Source organism: Dufourea novaeangliae, unplaced genomic scaffold (genome assembly GCF_001272555.1).
Source record: "Dufourea novaeangliae isolate 0120121106 unplaced genomic scaffold, ASM127255v1 scaffold392, whole genome shotgun sequence".
NCBI classification, from domain to species: Eukaryota; Metazoa; Arthropoda; class Insecta; order Hymenoptera; family Halictidae; genus Dufourea; species Dufourea novaeangliae.
The window spans coordinates 321,585-343,905 of record NW_015374267.1 but is presented as its reverse complement, the minus strand read 5'-3'; the positions used below and the strand labels follow the sequence as shown (position 1 = coordinate 343,905).

Genomic DNA, 22,321 nt, shown 5'->3' with positions numbered 1-22,321 from the left:
AGTATTCCCTAAGTACTCGATTCTCGGTATTTCCATAACGCTCGACGTTCGATTACTTCCTAACTGCTCGGTTCTCCGTATTCCCTTAGTGCTCGTTTCTATCTCACCTCGGTCATAACACTGTTCCACCGATTTCTACCGCGAAAAAACAGTAATTGGAAAACGTCATTTCTTTCCATTAACGGAACAATGGAAATTCATTCAATGCGGTAATAGAATTTATGTAAACTATGAATCGCGCATGAAAACGTTTTCGTTAATTCCGTGAATTTCACCCAGATTGTCGCGACCGAAGTCCCCATTCGAGGTTTAAATCGTTGCGCCTTGCCGCCTCCGTCGTCGTTCCCCCTTCCTCTTTAAGTTCGTAATTTACTTTCACGACCGTGGGATTTCCGTTGATCGTTCCGTTTTGTTTTCTCCCGACGAGCACAGCACGCTGCCGGCCGGACGAATTCGAGTGCGCGAGCGGAAATTGCGTCAGCAAGAACGCGAGATGCGACGGCCGTTTGGACTGTCCTGATCATTCTGACGAGTACAATTGCAACGGTATCATTTTATTTTTTTATTTTTACGTTAATATCCTCCTTTTCAATTTTCTTTAATTATTTCTGTTGTTCATTCGGATTACTTAACGTTTTTTTTTTCTGAAAATTATATTTTATATCTCAAAGCAGTGTTCGTTAGTTGCGAAGATACCCAGTAAATTGGATCCGTTTTTAACGCGACACTATTCGCGTTTTTTCAGTGACTACCTGCAGTGGTGACCAGTTCCGGTGTCTGGACGGCACCTGTCTGAGCATAGACAAAAGATGCAACCACGTGATAGACTGTCGCAACGGCGAAGACGAGAGCCAGTGCGGTAAGTCGCCTATTCTGCTCGTCTCGTTTAAGGAATATTACTTTGATTATTCCCAAGAAACAGGTGAAACTTTACCCTCGGTAGCCTAGCCTCAATGTTGGGGCGAGCAGCCCCGAGGATTTACAGCTCTGGAACACTTTGACCTAATGGGCCGGCGACGAACGTCTGAATTCCCTTATTATGAGAGCAACAAGTTGCTTTAGGCGGCGACCCTCGTTGATGAGGATTGGTCCAGTGTTCGTGAAGTTGTCGAGAGAATTCTGACATCGATCACTGGATAAGCATTCTATCCTTTACCCTTTTTTTTTTATTTTTTTTTTTTTTTTTTAAGCTTGTTAACAATTCTCCCTTGTCCTATTCGACTGTCCAGATTTCTTTGATTTCGTTGTTTTTTTTTTTTGGAGACATTATATATTGCTCAAAGATGAAGAACATTGTTCACGTGGTCCAATTCCATCCCTCGACAGCTCAACGAACGCTGGAGATTCATCCTAGTTTCAAGGATGCTCGTGATACGCTTCGATGCGTTTCCGTACCCCTTCCGCCACTAAAGTATCCAACAGGAAGATATCTGCTGGTACGGTTTTCGTCAACGTGTTCGATCTACAATTTTCCATGCTGACCGAACATCTCCCTCTCCCTCCGTGCAATTTTCCGCCATGGCACGCTTCGCCAAATTTTCCACCCTTAAAATCATCCTCAACGAGTTACTCTTCCCTCCCCCTTCCGTTTGGCGGTCATCTCGAGGCCCGAATCTCTTCGAATGTTTTTTTTTGTTTTAAATGTTTTCGGTGATCGTGTGCGATAAAAATTATTAAAGGAATACACTCGAGGAGATTCAATCCTAAATCAGGTTACTCATTGCCATGGAAGGTCGCGAATCATTTCATTGATCCCCGCTACCGTTGCTTCATTCATGGAAATAGTTCATCGAATCACAGGGAAAGGCACACGCCAATAGGGACGCTTGAGTCGTAAGCCGATACCGCGTGCTCTATTTGCAAAACAGGGAGCTGACGGAAAGCCGGCTTTGTTGCACTTTTAACCCTTTAACGCTATTTAACGTTAAAACTTCGAGCTACAAACTTGTTCGAACTACGTACAACTGGTTTCACCTCCTACAAACATTGCTAAACTCTACTCCAACCCCTCGTTACCTCCTGTATCTTCTGATAAATTTCAAAGCAGAGTGTTTCGAACATTGTCAAACCACGTGTAACCATTTCACCCTACCAGATCGATACCAAAACTGATTTTAACCGAAGTGTAGAATGCCTGAAAGATCCTCAAACCACGTGCAACCGGTTGCAACTACCTTCACCTCTGAGAAACCATAAAGAGTCACTCATTTCTCGATTTCTGAATGAGACAATCGTGTATCTCCGCCGCAGGAGACGGTCAGTTGAAGGGTTAAATGTGCATGAGTGTGGTGTGTGGAAGCAGGTTGCGGAGTAGCCGAGTTTCGCTGCACGGACGGCCGGTGCATCGGTTACGAGTTGCAGTGCAACGGCGTGGAGGAGTGCTCCGATGGCTCTGACGAGAGGGATTGCGGTAATTATGCCATTTCACGCTACCTACCCGTACCCATTTACACTTACACCTACACCGACACATTCGTTGATAGACTTTTAAACGCGGCGGGAAACGGACGGTCGAGCTGCTTGGCCAGAGAGCGATCGTTAACTAATTCGAAAATTATCAGGAATTTATTGATCGTGTTTTGGAACGATAGTGATTTCCTGGTCTGTAATCTCGAATATAACGGGGCAAGATCCTGGGGATGATCCCTAAATCTAAGGCACAACGTTGAGGAGGAGGATGAGGAGGAGGAGGAAGAGGAAAGGTGCAGGAAGCAAAGAAAAAGAAGAATCAATTTAGAATAAAGTATATAGAGTAAAAATAGAATAGAATAAAAGTATAACAAATACTAGGTAAGAGTGATCTACAAATAGCTTACGCTATACAGGGTTATTCATTTATTACACTATAATCGATTTACACCGAGAACCAGATTCTTCGGTCAGAACAAGCCAATTCGTTCCAAATGTCTTCTCTTCGAGCCTTGTTCCAGCCTTTCTTCTTCCTCCACTCGTCGACAAACCTACGAAATATCAGGATTCACGCCGCGATGATACGGCTGTTTCCATCGTTTTTCCTATCTCGCTAACCGTTCATCGCGATCATCGTCATCCTAGAGAAAGTATCGTGGAAGAACATGTACAACGACGAACGATTCTGGACGAAGAAACATGAAATCTACCAAAAGAGAGTCGACAGAATGAGAATCGAATCGGTGGAGTCTTCAAAAAAGAAGGAACCAGCCTGGAGGAACGAGGTCGAACGGGATTCGTCCTTGAGGAGGATCGATCAGGGTCCTCGAGGTTTTTTCATTAAGAACGACAACGTCATCGGGAACTCGATCGAGGAGGCTTTTCCTGAAATGATGCAGGAATCGAGGAGATCGATATCGATCGATCGACGACCTGGCCATTTGAGTAGAACTTCGAGATCAAAGAATCGTGAGAATACTTTGAAGAAATCTGGGAACTCCACCGAAGGGGAGACCAAGGAGCTAATGAGGAAAAAGAAAAGAAGGAAGCACGGGAAGAGGAAGAACCCCAGGAACGATTCGAGCACTGATCCATCGATCTTGGATACTGTGGTGACCACCTTTCGTTTGCCACATCAGGATACTACCTACGCTGTGTCGACCATGAATGAGAATACGACTGAGAAGCATCTCTCGAGGTACCAGAAATACTTTGAAAAGCACCTGAAGAAGTTGACCACGTCGAGAGTCACCACCTCGACCACAGCTAGTATTGTTTCTTCGTCACTTGGCTTGGATTCATCAGAGAATGGTACCAAAGGGGATAAAACTGTTGACAAACAAATGAGCAAAGCAGAAACTGCGCCAGAAACTGCAGGTGACTATGAGGAGAAACTCAAGACGACAGAAAACAGGAAGTCTAATATCAACGAGATCATTGAGGCTACAGAAGGACACGAAGAACAACGTATGATTTCTTCGTCGAACACCGAGGAGACCTTAAAGAGTACCGCCACACCTGAAGGAAAAACGAGAACGTGGCATGTAACCGAGGCATCTCAAACCACACAGTTCACCGAAAGGAACTACGAAGAAGATCTGACGACCATACCTGAAGAGCAAACCACACTTGTCAGTCCAGATGAACAGGATACCACCCTAGATGCATCTAATGTCACAGGATCCTCGAAAGAAGATCTGGATGAAGACTTCGAGACCAACATTCTTTCGGAAATTACACAACCAGATCCTGAAGAAGTGACTTTCTCGACAGAAACACTGGACGGTGTTTCCAGCAGGGTGACTGAAGGGGACTCAGGCAGCATAAAAGTCATCTACGGCTACAAAGCAAAGATAAACGGCAAGTTCGCCAAATACTACGACAAATACTTGGAGGGGAAGGTGACACCGTCTGCCATAACTGTTTCCGTAACTCCAGACGACGACCAGGTAGCCAACAAAACGAACGCCGAGTTGGAGAACGTATTGTTCGAGAGTACAGCATACAATTCTAAGGTGAACCTCAATCTTCTGAGTGGAGATAGGCTCTCGAACGAAGTTCCCACGAATCCCTCGGTGTCCAATGATCAGACCTTTCATGAGAAGCTGTACACGTGCACCTCGAAGTGCGCTGAACTCTTGAAGAAAATGCACGAGCAAGAAAGGAGGAAGAATTCCAAGGTAGCCGTCGATGAGAAGGTAGACACAGGCTTGATCAACTCAACAGAAGATGATACCACGTTCAATGGATTCTTGGACAAGGTGAACTGTACCGATCTCGAACTGGATCCTAACGAAGCAACAGAGGTATTTGATCCAGTATTGAAAGAGACGATGCACACCTGGCAGCCGAGCCCCGGAGTGATCAGAACGACAGAGTCCACAGATTTGGTGGAGCTGATCACCGAGACCAGCAGAAAGAAGCCGAAAGGACCTGGCAAAGGCAGATCGAATCGTGGTAAGAAAAAGGAGAGGAAGAACAAGACAAATAAAGGGAAGAAGAACAAGACAAATAAAGAGAAGAAGAACAAACGCACGAATACCACGAATAATCCTCTCAGCACGCCCATACAAGAGGACACCACTGTGAGCGTTCAGGAGACATTATGGGAACAGAATCGCAGTTGGACCGATCCCGACGTTCAATCCACTCTGTGGGACCCAACGACTCCTTATTTCTCCACACAAGATACTTTCGATGAGTCCTCCTATAAAGAGATCACAGACATCGAAGAGAAGCAAACTGACCAGGGGACAACATCCTCTAGCGAGGAGGTCACCGATTTCACTATCGTCGCATCTGTGACCAGAAATTGCAAGAAGGGTCCAAGTACCACTACAGAAGGTGGCTGGTTCGGCTGGAAGTTCCACTTAGACCCAGCCTCGAAGGAGGACTGCGAAGAGGACAGCATTGAGCAGTCAGCTACTCAGAATTTAGACGTGACAGCTAGTAGATCGTCCACTATCGATTTCGTGGAGGAGTACACCTTCATAAACGGAGGATCCAAGAAGCTGGCTCCGACCACCGAGGCTCAAATTTGCGAGGATAATCAGCACCTCTGCGACCAGGATCTCTGCGTTCCGGAGATCAAGGTTTGCGATGGTTTCGTGGACTGCAAGGATATCACTGATGAGATGGACTGTGACTATTACTACAGCACCAGGCGGGAGTACGGCAAGCTGAACAGGACCAGTGCCAGCTGCGAGGAGTATCAGTTCCTCTGCGATGGGTGGAGATGTATCAGCAACACTTTGGTCTGTGATGACGTCAGGAACTGCGAGGACGGTTCAGACGAGGCGGATTGCGGGGAGAAAGGTAGCGAAACAACTGGGCTTCTGTACTCTAGAGATTATCTTCTTGCTTCGTGGGAACCTCAGACCGTCTGCTACCAATGGAGACGAGGAATACTGGGGTAGAACGTCTGGGCTTAAAGACGATGCTGTACAAATCGGTGGCTTCCACGTGACCACATCAGTCCGTGAAGAAGATGTGTGTGTTCGAAACGATTTCTACCTTTGTGTGACGTCCATCTGTGCTGTACAAACCGCCTTGGAAGGACACTTGTGTGTAAACGTAGGGTATTTTAGAATTTTCTGGAGACAGGTGACGATTTCCTGACCATTCACGAGTTTAGATATTTTCTGTTCTTAGAAATGGGCCAGTTTTTAGGATCTCTGGGCTTAGAAATAAACACAATGCCAGAATTGTAGACGTAATTGTTCGTGAATGGGAGGGAAGTAGAGCCAAGTAGTTGTTATTCTCCAGAAGTAGCCAGTGGACTGCTGTTCAGTGTACGAGGGATTAATGTGACGTTGGTTTATGATCAATAAATCCACTCTGTCCAGTGGGATCACGTCATTCAGGTCTAATCTGGAACTGTGTTTGGTCTCCAAACAAAACACGGCAGACAGTTGAAGGAGAGTCGTTTTCCGTTTCATCTTTGAAAACGGCACTTAGCCTAGCCGCGAACGGACACAACACGTTCACTCGAATACCGAACACACTGTACATAAACCCAACGGAATTATTCCGTACTCGCCTACGGAGAGGGGCTTCTCCGGATTGCTTTAAGTGTTAGTCAGCTTCGACAGGAATCCCCGTTGTAAAAAGTCTCCACCCTTTTTAATCCGCGTATGTCTGGTCGAGGAGTCGTCCGCTGTGGGCCGCGGATATTCTCGTAGACGATCCTTTGATCTTGACTGAAATTGGTGACCTTGTCTTGAAAGATGATAGTCCCGTCTAGAAAATTTAATCCAAGATTATTATTGGCCAATGGGAATTGCCAGAATAAGAGTAATACATCTTTTAGAAGTCTAGTTTAATTCTGAACCAGTTTCAAGACGTTCGATGAAATTTGACAGGTGTTTTAAGATCTGTTTGATGAAGTTAGAAGGTATTTGAAGGTGTTTGAAAATGTTTGACCGATCATTACCAGGTCTTCCAGTCAGCGGTCCCTTCGACGATCGGCCGAGAAGGCTCGAAGGATATGTCGCGGGCCCACAGCCGTACCATATCATTCACCGTAACAAACTGCTTTCAGTGTATCAGCGTCGCGTGTCGCTTTAAATGTGTCCCACGACGGGGCAGCTTCTGTACATAACAATCTGTGTCCGGGCCTCGGTTCTCTTGGGTAAAAAAAATCCTGAAAGAACCAGGGCCTAGGCAGGGACCTGGGGGGGGGCGGGGGCGGGGGCTAAGGGTTGAGAAAACAGGCTGTTTGTTTTTGCCGGTGGCGCCCCCTGTAGATTTGGCCCCGTGCCCTACTATGGACTTCACCTGCAGCGACGGCTCTTGCATATCGAAAAGCTCGGTCTGCGACGGATTCGACGACTGCCCGAGGGCAGAAGACGAGCTTCACTGCGGTATATAAACACTTACGTTTCCGTCTTGGATCCATCAACGTCGAGGAATCACGTTAAAATTACTCGAGACTTGTTCTACAATTTTGTGATCTGCTTTCGATGAAAATGCTAAGAGAATCCTTGAAGTTGATGGTCCTTGCTTCTGCTTGCTAAAATAATCCTGACACCATGAATCTACCCTGTGGCCCTGTTCACAGGACAGATTGTGATGAAAAAACGATGAAAGCTCCAGAAGAAGTACTTGATGTCTGACTTATCGTTGATCGTTGAAACTTAATTGTCACAAGGGATATCAATTTCACCCGACTTATTTTGGTCGAATGAAGATCGACGTGTCTATCTGGTACCAGTAGGTCCTAGAAACATCTGGAAATAGTCACTAATGTTTTATTTCGAGTCTGACCAATTACTGGCCCTACCACTGAAATAGAAACGTGATGGAACCAAATTTTAGAGCTTTCATCGTTGATACTATATCTGTTCAGTAATGGCTTTACAAAACTTGAACCTCATCCCTCAAATTTATCATCGATTGCATATATATATATACATATATATATAAATATATACAGATTCCTGTGTCCCATTGTTCAAGAAACTGTCCTTTAGATTAATAGTATCGAACCAGTGAATCAATTAACTGTCAACATAACCCTCTAACTTGCGCCCTTTGGATACAGCTCCCTAATTCGTGACAAGCAACAGCTTTACATACTATTGTTCATCGAACGCTTTAGTTGTTCGAGCTTCCAGCTTTCGTGATGCCCTCACAGAAACAGAATCCTGAGAGGAATAGTAAAGAAATCAAAACCCTTGAATATCAAAATCTAGTTTTCCCAATTGGGGGGCAGGATCAACTACCGAAGAAGAAACCACTCGATATTCCGTGTTTATGAGCAACAGAACTCTAGCATTCAAGAGAAAATTTTTATCGAAGACCTAAATGATAGTAGTTTAACTGCTGGTTAATAATGAAAAAAAAAGGTCACAAATTTTAAGCTACAAGCTTACAAAATCTCTGAAGTGGATGAATCCTTAAACTTAGAAGTCTTTGAAATGGACGAGTCCTTCTCCAGTGGTCAGAGACAAGCCTGCTCCTGCCCCCTAAGAAGATTATCATCCGCTTCCCGAACAGCGTTCATCGTCGACGTCACTGTACATAAATGTGTGTTCTCTGCTCGTATATATTCCCGCTGCGACACAAACGACCGCAACACTTAAAAAAAAAAAACAACAACAACAACAAAACAGAACGGGAATGCACGCCCACGCAGTTCAAATGCCTGACCGGGAACAAGTGCATCGAGGGTGTCTACAGGTGCGACGGCCATCCGGACTGTCCAGATCAGAGCGATGAAGATTGCGTTCACGAAACCACTACACACGTCACTCAGCCTACCAGTACGCCTTTTTATCCCCTCTTTCATTTGAATTGTTTCTTTCAACAATTTCGCGTCGACCCCTGATGAACGGAATCCTGTGTATCGTCTAGAAGAAAAGAAAAAAATTATTGCTAAAAAGGGTGCAATCGATCTTAAATATTTTTTTCTTATAGTTCCGTACACCAGGGGTGCGTTTATCGATCAGTAGGGGATTGTCAACATGAGTGTAACGTTCCTTCAAAAATGCGAAGATCAGTTTAACGAAGTTTGAAGGTATTCGAGAATGTTTGAATATGTTTGAACAAACATGGCATACGGATCAGCTTCAAACTTGGTCGAACCTTGAGAACTTTCTTCTCAGGTTGACACTTCCCTCACTTTCTTGTATACGTTTCGTAAGTCTGCTTTCGACTGTATTCGACTCCTCTTCCTCTGTGCTCAGCTTTCTGCACGAGTCTGACGCCCATCTAGGTAAAAAACTTGTTTTGTTTGCCCAGCACTTCGGAAACAGGGACCACGTCGCTGCGCTGTTATGAAACCCTTTAATTAATTAAAAAAAGTATTATTTTGATGAGTTTAAGAAGGAACTTGAAGGGTTCAGAACGCAAATCAGCGTAGCGGTTCCTGTCCCTCGTTGTTTGTCCCCTGCTAAAGTCGCTTCGTTTCGAGTAGTTTGCAACGCCTTGTTTGTTTGTGTACCGTCCAGGCCTGCCTTGGCCAGGTTGGGCAACCGAGAACCCGAGGGAATGCGATCCCAGTACCGAAATGCGTTGCGACGACGGCAAGTGTGTTCTACTGCGACGCAAATGCGACAATATCTTCGACTGTCTCGATGGCAGTGACGAGCGTGGTTGTGGTAAGAGCTTGATTCATGGCACTCTTGGGTCATTCGGAATATACAGTCTTCGCAAGAACATATTTACACATATAGATCTATTGGAACAGATGTACTAAGTAGACCAGAAAATGTGATAGGAAAACTCATTCTTGAAAATTCGAATTTGCACCTATCCAGGTTTTGACTTAATCTACTTGAAACCTGATCAAACTCAAACGTAATAAAGTTCAATAGTAGGACTAATTCGAGTCTGTACAGCGATTAATCTAGACTCCTCAAAATCTGGATAGTCTGACACGTATAATTTTGACATACGACATTTCTGAGTGACCCACACGCCGTACCAAAACTCCTGCTCATCATGAGCCAGTCATACCCGCCACGTTAACGCTTTCTTCGTGTGCTTTACACGTGTTCGTACCGCCAAGGGGTCTGCACTCCGGCCGAATGGAAATGCGCCAGTGGTGAGTGTTTGCCGGAAAACGAGAGATGCGATGGCATAATCCAGTGTGCTGACGGGTCTGACGAGGATCGATGTGGTAACTATGTGTCCCAACCCTTTCCAGAATCCCTCAGATTACGAAAATTGGCCTACCGCCCTCTTGTGTCTTCTTACGACACGAAACGATATTGTTTGACGACGTTCTGCTCGAGTTTGACGTTGTTTGACGAAGTTTCACTGTATTCGACGTCCTTTGACAAAGTTTCACTGTGTTCTGCATCGTTCGACGACGATGTTTGACAATTTTTGACGCTGTTTGACGACGTTTGACAAACTTCTCACGACAGATATCATTAACATCGGTCTCCCCACTCATTCCACTAATCCTCATACGACATTTTCACCGAAAATTCTCAGCACACACGCGATGCATCTCTCTTACAAACTAACTCTGTCTACAATATAATCGCATTCCCTCGTCAAGGTTCGTTCCAAGCATCTCAATCCACTAGAAACTAATCAATAAATCCCAGTGAACCTTTCTGTTGTCAATTCAAGCTCAATTATACATCCAGAAATATGCTTCATGTTGCATGTGTATGGTTCGATTGCACGTTGAAACCGCATGTTTTTCTGGTCTCTCGACAACTCGGACCGAATTCTGTAAGTAACCCTTTAACACCCTGTGATTTTACGGACCAACGTGCACGCAAGGTAGCCTAAGGCAAGGGTGGCGACCGTGTCGTTCGTCCCTTTCAGCGATTGAAAATCATCGATGCACAATTTATAAATGATCATACGAAATGAAACACCGAAAATGCTGAAAGGGACGATGTGTACCCGGTCGAGAAGGCCATTTTTCGTCCTCCTGATTCCCGATCACTTGCACGCCGCCAAGATGGAGAACCACCCAGCCATTTAGGGATCACGTTGTAGTGAACGAATGTCCGGCTGGAACGTTTCGATGCAACGACGGGCTGTGCCTCAACAGCAACAGACGTTGCGACGGTCGGCCGCATTGCCTGGACGGCTCGGACGAGATCGATTGCCATATCTTGGAGTCCGAGCTGAACACGGTCGCTTCCGGTACTGTTCATTACGAATCGACGGTTTCTATCCTCTGAGGGACAAATTGTCCTCGAGATTCTTCTCTGAACCGAAGGTCGGTTAATCCTGAAGAGTACAGTATTCCGTCAATCACTGTCTAACTGGTTCTGCAGACTACTACACAATTTTTGTCAGGGTGTCATCCCCTCTACTGGGGGGTGTGGTGGTGGAACCTATCAAGCGCATACATTGTTGCCCCCCACCACACTTTTGTTGCCAATGCTCGGACTGCAAAAATTTCTCCTGTTAGACACTTATCGCGACACGGACTCGAATTCTTGACAATAATCGATGGAACACTGTATTTCGATCTTGAAACGTCAGCAATCTTGAAGACAGAATGATCTAAAAAATAGATTAGCATTGATGAAGGATTTATGTTAGGAGTTAATAGACCTTCAGCATAGATCTCAGTTCTGATTGATTAAATTAAAGCTTCTGATGGGTCAGGAACGAAATATTATACAAGATTTAACAGATAAAGGCTCGAGGAAATTTTCCTCAGGGGAGACAATTACGTGAAGAGTCATATTCTCGTTTCACTCTCGACGATCTCTTCTCTGTGTATCTGTCTGTTTGTTTCACCCACTGTTGCAGCTTCCTCCCCCCTCTCTCTGTCTCTCTCTCTCTCTCTCTCTCTCGCTCTCTCTCTCTACACACGTAATTACCTCTGATCGACTTTAACACAGGGGCTGACGAATCGTTCCCGTTACGAGTTTCGACGTATTTCGATTTGAAAACAACCTGGTCTTTGTAGTAGAATCGCATGAAAAGAGTGGGGGCTGCTAATAGAATAATCCGGGGAATCCACGGTCCGAGCCTTCTTCCAATACCGAGGGATTCCTCCTCCTTCTCTTCCGACTGGGAATTCTGACACTCCGTATACGCATTCATTTCCGGTTGGATTCCTTGGTAATCTTGTTCAGGCAGGAACACGCAATCAGCGAGGAAGAAGTCACTTGAATTGAAAAGTCAACATTAAAATCACTATCAAACGAGAATCTTGAATTACTCGGGGATATAGATTTGATGGGAATAAATGTCATCCCCAAACAGAGATCCAGCTAGGTGTAGGAGACGTTGGGGCTACTATCGCTGAGCTTACTGTCATTCAGGACTACTATCTTTGAGGGCTACTTACTGTCCTTGTAGGCTACTATCTTTGAGGGGTACTATCTATGAAATTACTATTTCTGATTGTACTGCCTCTGAAAAACTACTACTTCTGAGACTATAGTCTTTGAGATTACTACCTAGATCTCTGAGCCGAATAGAAGGGGAATTCTAAGCGACTTCTTCGCCGCGTTTATTTATCGTTGGAACGTCTTCCCCATAAAAATCGGTGGCACATAGTCGGGGACTACGTATGGCCGCGGGAACGAGCCCGAGCGTGAAAAACGAGGAGGAAGCCAACGGAATGGAAATCGATGCGTACGCGGCTCGCTTTGGGATAGCGAGTCAGCTAGTCACTTACACACCGACGAGGGGGAGCCGCGCTCTCGAGTCGGTTCTCCTGCTCGCGCGCGCGTTGGTCTGCAAGGCGGCAATTAAGAAGCTGTAACTAATGCGAGAACCAGCTTCGTTCGGCCAGACGCACGAGAGCCGTTAATCTCGTTTCGTCATTGTATCGACCGTGTGTTCGCGCGAGAACCATTCGCTGTTGTGCTCGATTTTGACGACCGACACAAGCTTTCTCCAAACATATCGAAGGTGTCCAGTTGCAATTCGCAAAATGAAGCATCGTAATGTTCCAAACAAAGGGGTTCCACACTTTGAAATATCGAACGAAAGCCCCGTAGAAATATGAGAACCAATCCTTTTGCTAAAATTCCTAACGCGACTGCACATTTTTTCCTCATAAATAGAAGGCAAATACGGTCGCACGAAGTAGTCACCTTAGAATCTCTCGTTTGAAAAGTGAATTTCCTTCGAAAACAATCGTACTATTTCTCGATTAGCTTGAATTCAGAGCTAAAACAGATAGGTCGATAGAATTCTATTGTATACAGTCACAAGTTATGGAAAGTGTTTGAATTTGAATTGACCCCCGATTTATATAGTTTTTTTTTTTTTTTGTGAATTTAGACGTGTTGTATTCTGAGCAGGGTGTAATGAATTCTACATTATAATGCCGGTGTCTTCATTGAAATTCGCGGAGGCAGGATTTTTTTTTAATTTTTAAGAGCCCCCTGAAGCGGCTCCCAGCGAGAGCGTGCGCGCTCGCTCGCTCGCCCTCGACCGACTTTGAAGTCGTTTTTCTCGTAGAAGTGAGCCGCGAGTCCCTATGGGAGAGAAAGCAACAAGAAAAAAGAAGACTTGGTTCTATATTTTTGGCTAGAATTTCACTCTGGTATCGACTGACATAAATATATCACGATATACATATAATATACGATGCATTAATATGGTAAAAGGGTTAATCACCGCGAAGACACACGACCATAATTTATCTTGTGGGTATTATTGTTGCTATTATTTCGTCTAGAGAAATTTCATCAGGATCCTCGACCTACTTGGGTTATTTTCGTCCGTATAATTTGCGAGAGATGTGTAAGCCCAGGAGCAAAAGCGGACTCCACTCCGTTCCAAACGCCTTTCCCTTATTTTGTGAGCTGCATTAATTAAACAGTTAATCGATTCAATTGAACACGGAAGAATGCAACTGGACAGCCTCGATTTTTCAACCTGCTCAAAACGACTGTCTTTGTTATGTTTCAGCGTGTCCCTTCCTTCCTAAAACAATTCTTTTCACTGAATTTTGGTACTCTGGAATTGTTCCTAAACCCATAATATACTCTATTTTTGTGCTCGATTTTTCTCTCTTCCTCTGTATCTACACCCCTCTGTCTTTCTTCTTTCAGCACAGGTTGCCTGAGATTTGATATGTTACACTAGGTATTTTCACTTGTATGTGTATCCTTTCACGATCTGCCGTTGACTACGATCTTTTATTGAAAAAATGAAATCCCTCTGCACAACGCACGATCCAGATGAATCTCTCTCTCTCTCTCTCTCTCTCTCTCTCTCTCTCTCTCTCTCTCTCTCTCTCTCTCTCTTCCTTTTTTTTGTGCACGGTGGTGCTCGAATAATTCTTGCCAGGTGACGATGCGTGATGGTTGGCAAGAATCATTTCGGCGCGACCGCGCGTTTAATTCGTGCCGCTCGTAGCAGAGCATCTTACAATCGGAGCGGCACGAATTATTTGAAGATTGTACGCACAGGTTACCAGGAATCATTAGTTTCTTTGGATTCGAGAAGCTCGAGAGAAAGATGGTTTTACAGTAAATTCTCGATAAATACTCTGTTCCTTTTCAGGTATTTTGTAGCACAAGATTTACGAAGGTCGAAAATTGTGTAATAAGAATTGCTCGAGCAGTTAACGAGACTTTCCTGTACCACGGTGAATCGAGCTCCTCGCGACCCACAGATACGTTTCTCTCAATTCTATCTGTATCTCTCTCTCTCTATTACTCTGAGTTGAACCGTATTAATAATCTTAGATTTACGGGGCACACCGCCTTCTGCTTAAGATCTATCCGCCCGATACCGTACGTTAAACGTTCGTAGCTTTTCGAGGGCAAAGTACTAATACAAACGTCTCCCTCCCCCAGGGGGGACGTAATTCACGCGGGAGTTATCGCGGAGGTTGTAGAATTTTCGGTACTTACTACTCTTCCAATAGAGTGGTGCGGCGTTCCTCTTCGGTATATTGGAATACCAATCGCTCGCGCCCCCAGACGCCTTTGGGCGTAATGCTCATTATCGACGCGCGAGATCCTAGCCGCGATTAATCGTCGTGTGACGTGTAGCCAGATAATGGTAACGAATTATACGCACTTCTGCCTCAGATTTCGGGGAACTGCGCTAACATATTTGGTAGCCTGCAAACAGAAAACTTTTCGCTAGTACAGTAGAGCCTCCGGTATCTGAATTAACAGGTGTACATGTAACTGGTCGGATAATAGAACTATCAATTTTTTAACATTCAATTTCATTTACTGACAGTTCACAAGTAAGTATCTAAGCCTTACGCGGACCTACACTCTATTCGGATAATAATTGAAAAAACTCGATCGACCACCTATCGATTAATGTCGATTTAAAGGTAAAAAATGTAGACGAGTAAGATATTACAGTAAATCATCGATGAGTGTAATTCGCCCAGTGATGGGGATGACGTTTGAACACTCAGTGGCAAGGAGGCTTCGACCACTCATCGATGGTTTACTATACTTGCGGACTCTGTTCTTTGCATACCCCTAGTCGCGAAGAGTGTTCTAAATTGGTATTCCAATTCTGTTTGTCTACGACCGAATGTACATCTTGGGATCCGTGTTTTCCTCTTTAAAAGTCGCATGACATCCGGCAGTGTGCACGCTGTTTGTTCGACAAGCTCGGTCTTATCCCCTGTCCTGGTCCCACGTGGGTCGATCTATCGATCGTTTAATTATCGCGGCCACTTATTCAACCGCTCTATCGTCTCCTTTAATTCAGCCCGTTAAACCGTGGAAAATCGGTCGAAACACCAGTCTCCTAAAACGTGTGTCGATCCTTCTTCGTATAGTCCGTGGAACTCGAAGAAACAGCCAGGAAGCGTGTACACTGCCCCGAATTTTCTCTCTTCTGTGGGCTGTCTTTTGGTCTCTGCTCGCATCTGGTCGCTTCTATTGGTTGATGCTTGCATGATTTTTCAGAGTGTCCGAACGGACAACGGCCATGCGACAACCACGTGTGCATCAACAAGGACTTCTTCTGCGACAACAACCCAGATTGCTTGGACGGCAGCGACGAACGTGACTGCCGTAAGATCACTTTATCTTAGGAAATTACCGAATTACCTTGGCACAAGATTGAACAGTGATAATATCGGATTAGTAACGAACGATTTCAATTACAGCGGAAACTGGAGAGAGCACCACACAACCGCCGTCAACAAGATGCCGCCACGATGAGTTCACCTGTCGCGATGGAAGTTGCATTCCTCAGTCAGCCGTCTGTGACAGACGTATAGACTGCCCTCACGAGGACGACGAGGCGAATTGTCACCGAGGTGAGCTAGAAATCGAAGGAAGCTGGCTTAGCCTGAAGTGGATGAATCTACTGCGAGATTCATGCGTCGACTTGTACTACTAGCTACGTCTCGCAGGGATGATTCTATATTATAATATTTAGAATATACATTCAAGAATTAGGCACTTCATAAAGATATGATACATATAGCACATCATCTCCCATACACATGACCCAGAAGTGTAACTTGTTCTGAGTCTTCTGATGACCACTTTGCAGACCTCTAAATTGCTTAAACTGCCCTTTCTGGCTCCATTGTATATGTACAAGGTCTCATCAGATCCTAAACGGTTCACTCAGAACAGGGGAACTATCTGGGAAACGTCTGACTTCGACCGCTCTCATTCTCTCTCCCTCTCTCTTTCTCTCCCCCTCCCCCCCTCTCTCTCTCTCTCTCTCTCTCTCTCTGTCTCTCTCTGTAAATACCGCGAACCACTCGACCTTGCACCTTTGATCCATTAGATCACGCAAAGCACCAGGTGCATACGCAATGTTTGGCTGTGACGCAAGCGTGCACACCCGCTAGAGGCAACAGATTACTGTGTTGCACCGATTTTCTATGTGCACCGACTGCACTTTAGACTGCTAGCAGACGCACCCTAATTTGTCGAGAATATCACCAAAAAAATTACAGAATATTCCGGGGTAATAGCCTTATCTATAAATTAAGAACAGAGTTTTTCTGTTACGAAGAACGTCACAGTACCTTTTTGAACCCTCTGCCATCAGTCTAACGCACCCAAATTGCAACACGTCGTTTAACTAGAGATTGTTCAGCCCCAGAGACTATGAAAAAGTAAGTAACTCCTCCCGTCCAGAAGATATTCCAAAGATGTGTCGAGGATCTAAAGAAAGACAAAAACGAAAAATAAATTTCTAGACCCGTTGGCAGGCAAAGCTGGTTCAGTTACGGTTACTTCTAGGTAGAAATGCGGATAGAACCTCCTCGAGGGGGCATCCGGACAGCCTGACCCACGAGAACCAGGCTGGCAACGGTTACAGGCCGGACTATCAGATGCCGGCTAATCTGAGCACACGAAGGAGTTGTGCTCCGGGTGATTTTGTTTGTGCCGATGGCACTTGCATACCTGAAACCCACCACTGCGACCATTTCTACGATTGCCGCGACTTTACCGACGAACAGTATTGCTTCGGTTAGATTACATCGGTAGACCTTGAAGATCTGATGGCGTCCATCCCCCTAATCGCACTTACTTTTGTCTCTGACAAATGCAATTTCAATTGGCCGAAAAAGTTCCCGCGGTTTTTATATAAGCCGGTTGATATAATCAAGTTGACGAAAACGGTTTCCCGCGCTTGGCTTCCGATATTTGGAATATTCGTGCAATTCAGCCCAATTTATGTCGATTGAACACTTCACATTTGATTATTGTGGAACGTTATTGCGGGAACGTTTTGGCCATCCCAATATTTCCCATTAATTTTGTCTCTTGGATTCTTGAAATCAGACATGTATTTCTGTGTTCTCCCTTAAGGGAACTCATTGTCAGTAATATTTTAAGACCAGCTGTCCCTTTTCATTGTCTGCTTTTGAATTCTGGATGCCACAGATTCTCTGGGATCTGCATTTTCTTTCAGTCTGTGTTAGCAACCGACTAGACGGTGTTTAGGTTGCTCGAGTAGAGACTTGAGTACTTGTTCAGGTCACATCTGTGAACAATAGTGCATCTTCTGCCTGATCCATGTTTGTAGATGTACATAGTTAGCCATAGCATGTGACCAGTAGGTTCATTTACCTTGTAGAAATAAAAAAAAGAAAGGACACCCTGACAACTGAATTGTTTGTCTTTTAGCATGTCATTCCTGGCGTTCCTTCTTGGTGAACTGTCTGTTGTTACAAATATGTAGGTATTGTAGATGATAGTAGAAAGTGTTGTATACATTTATACTGAATGCACAGAGAAACCCAAGGATATTCTATAATTATGTCTTTAACACAAATTTACTTACAATTAGTATTGATCCTCAATTATTTCTCTGTGCAGTTATTCATTTTACTGACATTCTTAGTTCTAGGTACCCTTGATGTCCCATATAAACCCTTAGACAACTGTTTTAGCAGTAACAATAGACTCCTCTCTTGATTCCATGACTGGTTGACATATACTTATACCTCGTTTACATTTTTTTGACAGATATATATGGTGATTTCATCGCATATATTAAATCAAATTTGACATTCTACAATGTGGACTATTATTTTAGGATGTGGAAAGGACCAGTTCCAGTGCGCGAATGGAGAATGCGTCAGATCTGAACAAAAGTGTAACGGTTACATCGACTGCACCGATGGATCCGACGAGCCTGAAGAATGTGGTAGGTGTTTAATATGCGTATACTATACTGTCACAGGTTATTTCATGTTAAGGTTTTTGTATTTATTTCGCTAGATCGACCGGGCATCCATCCTATGCCAGGACGTTGTCCTGCTGGTTATATCATGTGTACCAGAGACAAGGATTGTGTCCCTCAATCTTCAGTCTGCAATGGAGTGCCGGAGTGTAGGGACAGATCGGACGAAGAAAATTGCTGTGAGTGGATAATACCGTAACGTTAAAAGTTCTGCGGTTTGTTTTCCATTCAGATCGGTTGACAGTAACCCTTATCTGTTTTCTTAGATCCACCTAGAGAACCATCCCACCTGAACTTGAAGACATATCCCAGTGAGCAAGTGATAAAAGAAAGTAAGTGTAATCAATTAATTACTAGAAATGATTGGAAAACGAAATTATTCTATCAAGCACAAAACCTGTCGATTAAACTGTATATTATTAATAAAAAATCTCGTTATTTTTCTTGCCTTGGCCAGACCCGGCGAAGCAAGGTAAGATTTTTTGAGAAACACTCGCAAATAATGCTGTATGGAATATTGCAAAGTAAAAGAACATGATTAATATCTTGTCCATTTCATCGTAGAATGTCTCATTGTTAATTCGGGAGGATCGTGGAATGTAAAAATATCATTTTATTTACTCAAAAATGTTTCGGATGGAGTCTTCGAATATTGTGTCTGTAAAGGGCTTAATGTCATTTAATATGTATAATACAGGTTACGCTGAGGGTAACGTTTTGGGTATTTGTTGTGCATGAACGGGACAACGAAAACAAACAGAGAATAATGAACTATACTTTTAAAGAAATACCGTTTCGAGATTCTATACATACATAGCATGATTCATTTGTTCAAATTGAAGTATCAGAACACATGACACCACTTCACATTAACGTTTTTTAATTACACTAAACACTGAACATCTACGTTAACACAAGCAACGCCAGCGTTACAATAATATCAGTACAAATAATACATCATAACGCTACACCAATATGAAGAAGTCACTTCTGGTAAATACAGTTTCTTTCCCCGGTGATCAGGTCGCGAAGTTGTCTTCCAATGTCGTGACGAGGGTCCGTTGCGTGCCAGGGTGCGTTGGCTCCGTGGGAACAATCTACCTTTACCATCTGGCAGTCAAGACGTCAATGGACGTCTCGAGATTCCAAACATTCAGCTGGACCACGCTGGACCCTACATCTGCGAGGCTGTTGGTTGGGCTCCGTCCACAGCTGGCCAACAAGTGACAGTGCATCTGTCTGTAGAAAAGTGTATGTACCACATTAATGAATCAGAACTTGCAGTCCAATGTACTAACAAGTGAATCTTCGTTTCAGTCGAACAACCAGCAACCAACAGACCTCACACGTGCCAATACGACGAAGCCACGTGTAGCAATGGCGACTGTATCCCCAAATCGTACGTGTGCAACGGTAGGCTGGACTGTACCGATGGATCAGATGAAATGCGTTGCAGTGAGTTACAGTTCACTTCCGTTTGGTTCCATATTTTTTTGTTGCCCTCGTTCAAAATCTGTATGACAATAGGTCCTCATGGTTGCGAGCCCAACGAATATCGCTGTAACAACACTCAGTGCGTGAGCAAACTGTGGCGTTGCGACGGTGACAAAGATTGCGCAGATGGAAGTGACGAAGAGAACTGCACACCTAACCGACCAGGCTCTCCTTGTCGGTTCACAGAGTTCGCCTGTGCCAGCGGTCAATGTATACCGAAAAGCTACCACTGTGACTTGGAGAAAGATTGCATCGACGGCAGTGATGAGATAGGATGCTGTAAGTGTTTAGTACATCTCACTAAGTAATACCTTTAGTTTACCGGAGTACCTATTTTTCAGCCCCCGTGTACATAATCAAACCGCCTCCTCCGATGATCACCTTGGAAATAGGAGCAGTCCTGGTGATCACCTGTACAGCGATCGGTGTGCCCACTCCGGAGATCAACTGGCGTCTGAACTGGGGCCATATACCTCCTAAGTGTACCATGACATCGATAAACGGCACGGGAGTCCTAACCTGTCCCGACATTCAGGTCGAGGACCAAGGAGCCTACTCTTGCGAGGCTTTGAACGGCGCTGGCTTCGTGTTTGCGGTGCCTGACGCTATAGTGATGGTGGAGAAGCCTCGGGACATCTGTCCCAAGGGGATGTTCAACTCCGAGGCCAGGACCGTGGAGGAATGCATCTCTTGTTTCTGTTTCGGTGTGGCCACCGAGTGTCGTAGCGCGAACCTCTTCACTTATCAGATCCCCCCGCCCTTTGATCGTCATAGATTCGTGCTTGTCGAACAAGAACCGAGTATTCAAATAGTCAGTGACATTGGCAATCAGTTCGCCGAGGTCAGAGGTCTGGGTCGAGATGGTGTCCATCTATATGGAACCGAGGCATTGTCCAACGAGTTGTCCAGGGGCAGAGCCGACGAGAAGGTTCCCTATTTCGCTCTGCCTGAGAGCTACCATGACAGCCAATTGAAGTCTTACGGTGGCTATCTGAAGTACAGAGTACGATACAACGGCACCGGTATACGCAACTCGGCCCCGTCGGTGATTCTCACTGGAAACAACTATGTGCTGGTTCACAGAGGTAAAGAGGTGGTGCCTCGCTATGACACTGAGGAATCTGTCAGGTTCTTCCATGGCGAATGGTACAAGAAACAGGGATACAACGAGATACCTGCGACCAGGGAGGACATCATGATGACTCTCGCTAGAGTGGACAACATTCTGATCAAGTATGTTCTTGTACCGTGTAAAATTCATTGTATAAAGTTGTTCCTTGTAACCGATGGTAAATCCAATTTACAGAGCACAGTACGATGATTCTCCCTACCTGGACCTTCAAATCACTAATATCGTGATGGACACTGCTGACGTGAGGAACACTGGCCTCGGGTCTGCTTCTTACGTGGAGGAGTGCCAGTGTCCTTCCGGTATGTGAACCAGTGTAGCCTGGTTAGTATGCGACCCAGTGGTTAATATATGCGATAATAATTGTCCAGGTTATACCGGCCTATCGTGCGAGCAGTGTGCTCCTGGATACCTAAGACGAGAAAGTGGTCCCTGGCTGGGTCAGTGCTACCGAGACGAAGGACCTTGTGCTCCGGGATACTATGGAGATCCCTCGAGGAACATCCAGTGTCAAGTTTGCCCTTGTCCGCTCACCAATCCATCCAATCAGTAAGCGACACTCCGGTAAAAATAGTTCGGAAGATCGACGAATATCCGACAATGGTTTTGTAATTGCCTCGTAACAGATTCGCCCGAACTTGCCACCTTGGCTCGGACGGTCAGCCCACTTGTGACTGTCCGCCTGGATACATTGGACGTAGATGCCAACAGTGCGACGTTGGATACCAAGGCAATCCTCTTATACCCGGGGACATGTGTGTCCCGTTACGGCAGTGCGATCCTGACGGTAGTCTCAGTTTGATCGTAGATCCCCACACTGGACAGTGTCGATGCAAGGTACTGAACTTTGTGCAAGGAGATTATTTAATCATTAGAAAATGCCGGTAAGATTAAAAAGTAAGGTTGTATAACATATTCGATGTGCTTTCAATGCTGTTATTCACTTTTGGAAACATGAAGTAAGTACGGAACGTAGGAACTACTGTACGATAGGATTTTTGCTAGATAAATATTGTTACCTATCCGTTGAACATATTTTATTGCAGCAATACGCGACGGGCATCACTTGCAACCAATGTAAGGCGAACACATTCAACCTTGCTTCGAAGAATCAATTCGGCTGTATCGGCTGCTTCTGCATGGGCATCAGTAACAAATGCGTGTCGTCCAACTGGTACAGAAGCGACGTGAGTACCTTAATTACAGTTGAAATAT

At 44.8% G+C, this 22,321-nt stretch overlaps 1 protein-coding gene across 1 annotated transcript in view; it reads left to right on the top strand.

The window, feature by feature from the left end:
• The window catches only part of LOC107192658 (basement membrane-specific heparan sulfate proteoglycan core protein), a 75,098-nt gene that overhangs the window by 42,778 nt on the left and 9,999 nt on the right, over positions 1-22,321 (top strand). Inside the window, exons 7-28 of the mRNA XM_015581973.1 lie at positions 433-546; positions 746-859; positions 2,303-2,410; positions 3,055-5,724; positions 8,523-8,672; positions 9,360-9,509; positions 9,920-10,030; positions 10,870-10,983; positions 15,735-15,842; positions 15,950-16,090; positions 18,337-18,447; positions 18,522-18,666; positions 18,760-18,815; positions 18,941-18,955; positions 19,507-19,734; positions 19,801-19,938; positions 20,011-20,256; positions 20,319-21,210; positions 21,284-21,408; positions 21,478-21,655; positions 21,733-21,943; positions 22,153-22,293. Coding sequence (XP_015437459.1) covers positions 433-546; positions 746-859; positions 2,303-2,410; positions 3,055-5,724; positions 8,523-8,672; positions 9,360-9,509; positions 9,920-10,030; positions 10,870-10,983; positions 15,735-15,842; positions 15,950-16,090; positions 18,337-18,447; positions 18,522-18,666; positions 18,760-18,815; positions 18,941-18,955; positions 19,507-19,734; positions 19,801-19,938; positions 20,011-20,256; positions 20,319-21,210; positions 21,284-21,408; positions 21,478-21,655; positions 21,733-21,943; positions 22,153-22,293 — 6,266 coding nt within the window. The remainder of the gene's footprint in view (positions 1-432; positions 547-745; positions 860-2,302; positions 2,411-3,054; positions 5,725-8,522; positions 8,673-9,359; positions 9,510-9,919; positions 10,031-10,869; positions 10,984-15,734; positions 15,843-15,949; positions 16,091-18,336; positions 18,448-18,521; positions 18,667-18,759; positions 18,816-18,940; positions 18,956-19,506; positions 19,735-19,800; positions 19,939-20,010; positions 20,257-20,318; positions 21,211-21,283; positions 21,409-21,477; positions 21,656-21,732; positions 21,944-22,152; positions 22,294-22,321) is intronic.